Here is a 10,502-nt window from a genome sequence, read left to right as displayed (position 1 = left end):
AAATTGTGCGACTGACTTCGTCATTAAATGATTATTTGTAATAAAATAACTAGCCAAATGCTTGCTATATTACTTCTGTAGCTCAGAGAAAAAGGACGTAAGTGTAATATTGTCTAACTTTCAACTTTTTTCTAGCTTGCATTGGCTAATTAGCCTCACAGTGTTTTTTAGACATCTATTTCTGAAGTCCGTTTCTCATCGGTCTTTGCTCCAGCCCTGCTCAGGCCCTGGTGCAAGCTTCAGACCTGGGCTGCAGGCTTGGGGCCTGAGTGAGTTGTAGCAGCAATTTCATTTTTTTGAGTTGTTGGAGCCCTGCGTTCAGCCCTGGGGTCCCCAGCGCAAGGACACGGACCTATTAGAGCAAGTCCAGAGGAGGCCACAAAGATGATCAAGGGGCCGGAGCACCTCTCCCGTGAAGGCAGGCTGAGGGAGCTGGGAGAAGAGAAGGCTCGGGGGAGACCTTACAGCAGCCTTCCAGTACCTAAAGGGGGCTGCAGGACAGCTGGGAAGGGACTCTTTGTCAGGGGGTGTGGTGATAGGACAAGGGGGAATGGCTTTAAACTAAGAGTTGGTTTCCATTAGATAACGAGGAAATTCTTTACTGTGAGCGTAGTGAGGCACTGGCCCAGGCTGCCCAGGGAAGCTGTGGATGCCCCACCCCTGGAAGTGCTCAAGGCCAGGATGGGTGCAGCTTTGAGCAACCTCGATGTCACTGCCCATGGCAGAGCCCCCAGCCCGTGCTGCACACCCCGTGTCCCTCCCAGGCGCTGCTCCTGGACCCTCGGCACTGGGCGAGCCTGCAGCAGCCTCTCTCTGCCGTCCCTGCGGCATTCACAGGCTGCTGCCTGCCCGCAGGGGCCCTCCTTGCTCCAGGATGGTTTTGTGCCCGTTTTATGGAGTGCAGCAGGATCCCCCAGAGGTCTGGTGGAGAGGAGACGAGTGTGGTGCTGCCGTGGGGCCTGGCAGGCGCTGGGACAGTTTGTCCCTTCTTGTAGAGTAAACCCTGGCCAGCGCCTCACCCTGGGCAGCGAGGGGCTCTGAGTCCATCCGCTCCAGTGCTCCATTGCCCGTGCCCAGTGCTCCCACCCATGAGCTCCCAGGACTGAGAGCAGCATTGTGACCCTCCAGGAGCTCACGGGGGCACAGCACAGTGCCCTGCTAAAGGTAACGTGCTCCAGGCAGGGCTGGGCCTGCACATCCCTGAGAGCAGCTGTGCTCCTGGAGCAGGAACTGGAAACGCAGGGACTGGGTGAACGGTGAACAGCCCACTGCAGGAGAGGCTCAGGTGCGAGACAGCTGAGGGACTTGAAGGTGCACAAGTCCATGGGACCTGGTGAGGTACATCCCCGGGTCCTGAGGGATGTGGCGGATGTAGTTGCTGAGCCACTGTCCCTCATATTTGGAAAATCATGGGACTGACAGTTCCCACTGAGCGGGAGAGGGGAACCATAATCCCCCCTTGTAAAAAGGGACAAAAGGAAGAGAACCAGGGAACTACAGCTCAGTCAGTCTCACCGCTGTGCCTGGCAAGATCATGGGGCAGATCCTCCTGGAAACTGCTCAGGCACATGGAAACGAAGGAGGTGATTGGTGACAGCCAAAATGATTTCACTAAGGGCAGATCATGCCTGACAAATCTGGTGGCCTTCTACGATGGGGTTACAGCCTTGGTGGATACGGGAAGATCTGACATCATCTACCTGGATTTGTGCAAAGCATTTGACACTGTTCTGCACAACGTGCTTGTCTCCAAATTGGGGAGCCGTGGATTTGACAGATGGACCACTCAGTGGGTAAGGAACTGGCTGGATGGTCACACTCAAAGAGATGTGTGGATCCAGGCTGTGCAATGAGTGGCTAGAGAGCAGCCCTTCCAAGGACATGGTGGGTGCAAAACTTGACATGAGTCAGCAATGTGCACTTGCAGCCCAGAAGGCCAACCATGGCCTGGGCTGCACAAAAAGAAGCGTGGCCAGCAGGGTGAAGGAGGGGATTCTTTCCCTTTGCTCTGCTCTCATGAGACCTCACCCGGAGCCCTGCGTTCAGCTCGGGGGCCCCCAGCACAAGGAAGACGTGGACTTACTTGATTAAGTCCAGCAGAGGCCACAAAGATGCTCAGAGGGCTGGAATACCGCTCATGTGAAGACAGGCTGAGGGAGCTGGGGTTGTTCAGCCTAGAGAAAGCTCCAGGGAGACCTCACAGAGGCCTTCCAGTACCTAAAAGGGGACTACAAGAAAACTCTTTGTGAGAGAGTGCAGTGATAGGACAAGGGGGAATGAAGCCAGTAGGTTTATATAAGGAGGAAATTTTTTACTGTGAGGGTGGTGAGGCACTGGCCCAGGCTGCCCAGAGGAGCTGTGGCTGCCCCATCCCTGGAAGTGCCCAAGGCCAGGCTGGATGGGGCTTTGGGCAACCTGTTCTGGTGGGAGGTGTCCCTGCCCATGGCAGAGGGTTGGAATTAGATGGTCTCTAAGGTCCCTTCCAATCCAAGGCACTGTGTGATTCTATGCCAGAGAGGGCTCTGGGCTGGCTCCAGAAAGGCAGCACCACTCATGGGGTCATGAAGCGCCTCCAACCTCTAAGAGGCGGTGCAGGACCTGCTGCGGTCTGCCCAGTTCCCCCGACCCCACCTCCCAGCCGTGCCCATGGAGCAGCCATGGGCCCAGCTATGTGCTCCCCCCCCCCCCCCCCGCCAGCACGCACACAACCAGCAGCGAGGAAACATACTTAGTTATTCTTTTATTTATAAACAAATCAACATAAAATAAGTGCAGAGGAAAGCACTGGCTGACCCCGCATGGGGACCTGTCTACAGCGGGATCAGCATCGGATACAAACGAGGGGCATCCCGGGGCCAGTGCTGTGAGTGACGGGGCTCTGTGAGGTGAGCAGAGCCCCACCTCCCTCTGAAGACACTGGTGCAGGAGCAGGGAGCGCAGCAGAGACCTTGCTGTACAACAAAAAGCCTTTTTCTTACTTTGGGGTTTGTGGATTATTTTTTTTGCAACTTTCCCCTTAGGGGTAAACCTGACCCAGTGCAAGAGACTGGAGAAGAGACTGGCTTGCCACGGGGACCCTTCCTGCTGCTGCCCAGGGCCCTCGAGGGTTGCAGGGAAGAGGGTGTGAGACGTTTATCTGTATGCAAAGAGGGTGACCTAACGGCAGGAGAAGTGCTTGCAATGGAGATCCCCGTTCCCTCCTTTGGTCATTGCAGGAAGGAAGCGCGTGTGCGCTGGCTCCACGGCAGCTCTCCCCGGTCAGCCCTGCCCCGGGGCAGGAGACGCTGCAGGGACCCAACAGCCCCCGGCCTGGCCCCTGCAGCCCCCAGCCGGGGTCAGGGCGCTCCCCAGGGATGCAGCTTTGGCACAATCGGGCAGCCTCTGCTCGGGTACTTCTCCTGCAGCTGCAGTAACGCATCTGGGACAGAGGATTACCGCTCAAGTGCCATCAAAAATAAATACATTAGACTGTCTGAAACAAACAGGTGCCCCCGGGCAGGGCAAAACCCTCACGGGAAGAGTAACGCAAGGGCTGGTCACCAGACCGGGGTCCTCTGCCTTGCCAGACCCGACAGCCTCTTGCCAATGCCGAGCTGGGACGGAGCGAGACACCAGAGGACCTGGAGGGCCCCTTGGACGATGAACCTTTGCACCTCTGGCTAAAAATCTCCAAGAGCTGCAAGTTCAACAACAGGTACAAAAAAACATTTTAAACAGAAAACTCCTTATAAAAAAAAAAAAAAGAAAAAAAGAAACAGAAAAGCAGGAGAGAAGGATCAGTCGAGTCCTACAGCATCCAGCCAGCCTCCAATGCTGACCCAGATGCATCCTTGCCACGGGTACGCCAGACCCAGACATGCTCCTCAGCTCTCCCGTGGCTCGCTCCATCTCCTTGGCCGCACGGCGTCCCCAGCTTCCCCAGTCAGAAATAAATACGAAGGCCTTCCTACCAGCCCGGCGTCCCCAGCACGTGGAAGGCCAGGAGGGGAGGGGCAGGCAGTGCTCGGGCAGTGAGGGTGCCCCGGGGCGGGCGGATGGGCTCTTGTGGAAGACGAGGAGCGGGGTGGTTGCTGCTCTAAGCCAGCCGCCATGCTAATGAGGGCCGAGTGCGGTCGCAGGCGCTGTCCCTCTTGCAGGCAGGCTGCCCACAGGGGCACAGCAAAGCGCAAAGCGTCCGAGGGGCCGGGGACCACGGGCCGCCTGGGGCAGGCGAGGCCGGGAGAGCAGGGCCGGCTGGGTGCTCCTGCAGCACAGCGAGAGGGAGAGGAGCCAGCACAAGCCCCGTCCTGAGGACTCTGCCACTGCTCCTGCCCAGAGCAGCTCCTCAGTCCCAGAGCAGTGGGACCGGGAGCCTGCAGAGCGGCACCGGCTCGGTGCTCGGACGTCCACGACGCGCTGGGTGTGGAGCCCAGGGCCAGCCGACTGCCGGCCTCCTTGCCAAGGCCCGCGGGGCCTGGCTGCCGGGGGCAGGGGTGGGCGGCTGGTCCCTGCAGCAGGCCGGGGTCGGAGAGGCATCCGTCGGCGGCGTGGATGGGTGTGTGTGCATGCGTACCTGTCTGCAGGTGAGTGCGGGTGTGGGTGGCCAGGAGCAGAGCTTCCAGGATCTGTCCTGCCAAGCGTCCTCTCAGAACTTGCCTTGCTTTAGCTTGTCAATGTGGTAGGTTAGCTTTAGGGCTGGCCCCAGCTTCAGCCCCATGTACTTCATCATCATGTCGCTCCGCAGCAAGAGCAGGGCTTTCCCGTCGATCTCCTGCAAGGAGAAACAGCACCCGTCAGAGCCCTGTTCAGCCCTCCAGCCTCCCAGCATCTCAGCTGCCCAGGGCAACTCACAAACCGATGGACAACTGAGGAGTGCCTTCTGGTTCTGGCTGCTGCTGGCACGTCAGGACAGGCAGGATTTTGTTCTCATGGCTCATTCACGTTTGCGTTCGCCCAGCGTGAACTGTTCCTCAAGCAGCCCAGCAAGCTGTACTGCCGGCAGGTCCCTGCCGCTTACACTGGCAGGCCCAAACCCTGCCTGTCAGCCAGGCTGCGCCCACAACACCGACAGCTGAAACACCACAGCTAGCACAGCGCATCGTTCAACCGCAAGGGAGGCAGCTAGTATGTAGCCTCTGCATCCTGGTGTGGGCATCCTGCCCCCCCGGCCCTGCCTGCGGCACAGGGGACACAGCCTGGACGCCACGTGGTGGTGGCACACCTGCTGGAACCATGCTGTGGGGCAGCAAACGCCCAGGAGCTGTGCTGAGCTGGTGGTCAGCACCCCTTGAGCGGAGCGGCAGTGCTCGGGAGCTGCCTCTCGCCCAAGGGCATTGCTGCCCTGGTGCAGGGAAAACGTCCTGGGAAAGGATGTGCCCTGAGAGCCATCCTACTGCCACACATGCAGCACTCTGCAAACTAGACTTCACCATGTGAAAAACGGCCATGCTGAAGTCAAGGCTGGAGAAATGAGGCAAGAGGCAGAAATCTGTAAACCCAAAGAGAAGGCCACAATGTGCAAAGTTGTCTGGAGTCTCTAAACAAATGCCCTGCAGCTGGCAGGGAAGTGGAGCATCTCACCTCCAGCAGGCCTGGTCTCAGCAGCATGGCTTACAGAAGTACCTCCTGCCTTGCAGCAGAGCCAGACATGCCCCTTGCAGAGGCTCAAGAGGGAAGGAATCATGAAGCTTGAAGAAAATGGGGAGCAGCTTTGCACTTAGCACCTGCTAGCAGATGTTTCTCAGGCTGTCATCCCTTGCAGCACTCTTTTCCTTGGCCCAGAGCTTTGCAGTGGACAAGCTGCCATGAATAAAATATTTACTACTGCATTTACTTTTAGCAAATATCACAGCCTCTGACAACAGAAAACCCTGTCCTGTGTTGTCACTCAGCTAGGTCTCACATCTAGTAAGATCTCCAGTACCGGGTTTGTTCTGTTCTTTCTTTCCTAAAGTGAAAACTAAGCTCTTCCTCAGGACTGCCAACACCAGGGACTGTAATCCCTTAGTGGAGAGCTGAGCACTCTCTTGCATAATTAAAACATTTTTCAATTACTGGTGATTCTAAAATAGAACTCATTAAGGAAAAAAAAAAAAAAGAGCAAAGAGCGTGTGTGTGTCAGCCCAGCACGTGCCCCACTTGCCTCTCCTCCTGCCTGCGGAAGGGCTCTGTACAGCCCCAGCTTGCAAAACCCCCCAGACCTGCATGGAGGTCCGACTCCAGCTGCACCACGAACACAGACGTGAGCATGTACAGCACAGCCAGCCTGGTGCCACCGCAGGGAGACACCGAGCGTGGGCTCCCCTTCCTGCAACGAGCCCCGAGGCAGTGAGGGGGGAGATGCTTCCCCCAGCTGGCACAGGAGCTGCGCCGCCTCCAGCTCACAGCAAGGACTTCCTCCCACTGCTTCTCTGACTTCACGGGTACTACCAGGTAGTGGACTGAAGGAAAAGGTAGAGGACAGATGAACTGGCAGGAACCAGGACATGAAGGTGCCAAAATTTTTGTAGATTTCTTGGTACAAATTCCATGCTGTATGTCTGCAGCTATTTTGCACTTAAAGGTATGAACGAAAATCAGAGCCTTAGGAGACCCCTTTTTATTGGAGTCTAACTGCAATTCGCAGAGTGAATTCCACTTGGAACATGTTTCTTGCCAGAAGAAATTTGCTATGAAGTGAATTTTAGGATTCTGGATGAAGAGTTCTGTGTGTTTTTGGTGCTACAGTTCAAATCCAGCTCCAAGCTGAGCTCTCTGCACACACAAAGGCAGCAGCACTGCAGCTTTAACCGGGCTGAGACGTCTTCCCCTCCGCGATTTCTGAGTGAAAAGATCCCAAGCCTGGACGTGATTCAAGTAGGATTTATAGGATATTTTCCTCAGCACAAAACTAGTGTGAAGTTCTGCTGTTCTGACTCTCACAGACCTTCCTCATCAGGTATCTATTCCCCACCCATATATAATACACGCATACACACATGTGCATACACACACACACAGAGACATACTTACATGTTTTCGAAAGAGGTCAGCGTGGGGTCCCAGCTGTGGATCTGCTTCTCGAATGAACTGCATCACCTCCTCCACCGTCCAGGACGAGGGGTCTCGGCTGTTGAGCCGCGAGACATCCCGAGAGCCAAGGTATCTGTCTGAACCTGGGGGTGTAATTGCAAGACAGCAGCAGTTACTCCAAGTGTGACCGCAGCAGCATTGCAGCAGACATTCACCCTAAGCTACCATTCAGTCTCCTCTTTCAAAGCACTGGCAGAGACAACGTGAAGGGCACAACCACGCCATACTCGAGAGAGTCCTGAGGCACAGGTCTAGCACCGAAGGACTTTCTCTCTCCTTATGCCTTACTTTTGGGGCAGCCTTCTATATCTAGCCCTGTTACTCACCCTAAAACCCCACTTCCCATTGCCCTTGTCCTTCAGGTGAGGCTTGCCCCACATTCCCAGTCCTCTTTGCCAAGCTGCTGTTTCCCTCCTTTGCAGACAATTCTCCACTCCCACTCCTCTCCCAGAGCATTGCTCCTGCCCTTGCCCCCCGCCCAGAACACCACCTTTAGCAGTTGTAACATGGCAAAGTTACTCTACGTTTTCATCCGCTGCATTTTCTGTTGGACTGAGCCCACGTGCAGAATTCTGTTGCCCTGAAACACTGCCTGAGCTAACACAAGTCCTGCTCTCAAAGCGCTGGCCTGGCACAGCCAGTTGTTTCAACTCTTGTGCCTGTATGCACAGATGGGGGGGACGCAGACAGATCGAGGCATCAGCAGCCTGAGCTTTTTAGAATCTTTTACTGACATCATGCACATAAAATTACAACTTTTTCTTGCAAACACCTGAATTTGGTATGTGGTTTACTGCAATTAACAGCTCTCCTGACGCTACTCCTCTACACAAGCACCGTTTGTGCATCCACCCATCCTCCTGGCCACCCACGCCAGCTCTCACCCTAATCAGACAGTTCTCATCGCACTGACCGCTCCCCAGCCGTCCTCGCTGACACCCATTTACTGCTCTGACAGCCCCTGCCCATGCTCACAAATTCATCTCCTGCCTGCTCCTTCCTATCCACTGCCTTCCACGTCCCAGCTAGTCACCAAGCCAAAGAGCTGACCCTGTGAGCACCTCCTGGCCGTATTTCCACCCACCCATCTGCCACGTCTCTAGAGCTACTGTTAAACCTAACAGACTACCTGTTTAACAGTGTAGAGGCCAGTCTCTGGTACTTGCTGAAGTTAGAAAGATGTAACTGGAGTTAGAAAAGCCCTTTATTGCCAAATTTACAATCGGAGGGCTGGCTTCTTAACTCTCTTACCCCCAGAGCTAAGCCTACGCAAGGCAGAGGTACTGCCCTGAGTGAGGCTAGAGGGTTGGTGCAGGTGCCTGTATCCTTGCAGGCGATAGTCTCTGGAGCTCCTGCTGTGGCTGGATGAATTGACAGAGTTCAAGGCAGAGTCCATGGGGTCCAGGCGAGGCTCCAAGGGCCCTGGGAGGCCATCTCCCAGAACAAAGGTTTCACCTGGAACGCACCAAGCTGCAATCAGTGCACACGAACGCCATGCAGCCCCACGTCACGGCTCAAGAGCAGCGGGCAGAGCCGCGGCAAGGCAGCACCACGCAGGGCATCCACGCAGCTGCAGGAGCAGGCGTCACACCACTGCACTGGGGGGGGGCTCCTCGAAACTGAAATATGCACAGCTAAAGCACTGCAGCCTGGCGTTTGCCTGGCAAGTTCCAGTCCAACCAGTGAGCAGCGATAACGGTTGATACCCAGATTTGAGCAACAGCTGCTCTGCTAATGCCACCACCAGCTCCAGTTTGCATTCCTGCAGCCTCTTACTGCTTCCACAACTGCTCTGAGCCGGGAGAGGAAGCTCCCTGCATTTCAGGCTCAAGGCCTACAGATCATGGCATCAGTGTGCAAGGGAACGGCCTGGGCCATCGGGACTGTGGGGGATATTTAGCCAGACTCATGCCTTGGTGCGGGCAGCAGCACGCGCAGAGCAGGAGGGAGCAGCAGGCTCCTCCGAGCAGCTCACCTGCCCCATCATGGCCAGCAGTGGCATGGGGCTGATCCTCCTGTCCCAAAAGCGGGGTGCTGGGGATCAGCTGCGCACCCCTCCTGCCTTCTGCTGGGCCCTTCGGTGCATGATGGAGCTGGTGACCAGCACCCCTCGCTGGGGGCAGGGCAGAAGGCTCTCCCCAGGCAGGGGTCCCAGTGCCTGCCTGGCCTCCTCACCAGCCCTTCCAGGGTGGGGGATGGAGAAAGCTGCCCTGGATGACGTTCCACTGACTGAGATCTGCATACCAGCAAGTGAACCTCGTATCTGGGCAAGATTTCCCTTTGCTGTTATACTGGGATGGTTTCATCCTAGGACCACGTGTTTGTAGATTTTACTATGGCACAATGCAACCTAATCTCAGTCCAGGTGGAGCTGGTGCTTCATGAGTCATCCTCACATTCTTGGGTTCTTTATCACGAAATACCTGGCAAGTTTGCACAGCTGGAGAGGAAAGCGGCTCCTACAAGGTGTGGTGCCTGTGTACTCATCTGGGCTGTGCCACTGTGCCTGGCTGGAAGCTGCAGCACCTCCACCAGCACCCACAAAGAGCTGCGGCCACCCAAACGCTGTGGGAGGCCGCGAGGAGGGGGAAGCCCGGGGAGCTGCTCGAGCAGGAGAAACTCCAGCACAATTGGTGCTGAAGTGGGATGGTGGCGCAGGCGCTGAGCTGGCGTCGCAGCCCACGAGACCCAAAAGTTCTGCCCAGGCGCTTCTGCTAAGCTGACGCTTTTATGCTCCAGAGAAGGGAGATGCAGCTTGCCTGAGCCCAAACCCGAGTGCTCCAGAGGCTGGGCCCTGCCAACCTTCTCCTGGAAGCAACTTATTTTCTTTGGTTCCTATGAACTACAAGGCTATTCTGTGAAGTGTGATCCTCTGGTTTTGGTGCTGTTGCTGCCTGTATTTGAGCAGAGAACCCAGGGGCGAGCTCAGCTGGGGTGGTCAGACCACAGCTTGCCAGGCAGCACCTCATTACGCTGTAAGATACAAACAGCCCTTTTTGTCCAGCTGCTCAGCAGTCCAGTGAAGCAGGTGTGAGCTTATCACCTTCATAAATGCAACGCTCCATCTTCTGGGTTTTGCTACTCTGCATTTGAGGCACTTCTGCATTTATTTGCTCTTAGGCCACTGTGATGTTCTTAGATACCAACAGCACATCCTTAAGATGTCATGCAGAACCAGTGCTGATGTGAAGACTGATATTCCCTAGGTGATGTGTGCTGTTTGCTGGCCGGCGTGCCAGCAGTTTCCCATGTGGGTAGATAGATGTGTTTTCACTTGCTCTCTGTGCATCAGACAAAGGTTTCTGATTTATGACTGTTCCTGAATAACTCTGCACTCCTCCTTCACTCCTGTCCCACACTGCTTTTCCACCACCTCATTTCAGCACAAAACTGGGTGCAAACCCAGCACTGAGCTGGCTGCCAGCTCCCAAGGCGGACTGAGACTCCCTGTG

The 10,502-nt window shown here is 55.8% G+C and overlaps 1 protein-coding gene across 12 annotated transcripts in view; it reads right to left on the bottom strand.

Annotated features, from left to right (window-relative positions):
* Positions 1 to 2,716: 2,716 nt before the first annotated feature.
* The window catches only part of SCMH1 (Scm polycomb group protein homolog 1), a 70,371-nt gene continuing 62,585 nt past the window's right edge, over positions 2,717 to 10,502 (bottom strand). For 8 of the 12 annotated variants that reach the window (XM_035565128.2, XM_035565130.2, XM_050715230.1 and 5 more), the window contains 3 exons: positions 8,302 to 8,505; positions 6,991 to 7,133; positions 2,717 to 4,750 (listed from right to left, as the gene is read on the bottom strand). In XM_035565128.2, the coding sequence (XP_035421021.1) occupies positions 4,625 to 4,750; positions 6,991 to 7,133; positions 8,302 to 8,505 (473 nt within the window). In that variant the 3' untranslated portion in view covers positions 2,717 to 4,624. The remainder of the gene's footprint in view (positions 4,751 to 6,990; positions 7,134 to 8,301; positions 8,506 to 10,502) is intronic. The other 4 variants (XM_050715228.1, XM_035565132.2, XM_035565133.2 and 1 more) reach the window with 1 other exon arrangement.

Source organism: Cygnus atratus, chromosome 23 (genome assembly GCF_013377495.2).
Source record: "Cygnus atratus isolate AKBS03 ecotype Queensland, Australia chromosome 23, CAtr_DNAZoo_HiC_assembly, whole genome shotgun sequence".
NCBI classification, from domain to species: domain Eukaryota; kingdom Metazoa; phylum Chordata; class Aves; order Anseriformes; family Anatidae; genus Cygnus; species Cygnus atratus.
Note: the sequence above shows the minus strand (reverse complement) of the source record. Positions and strands in the feature narration are given on the sequence as shown.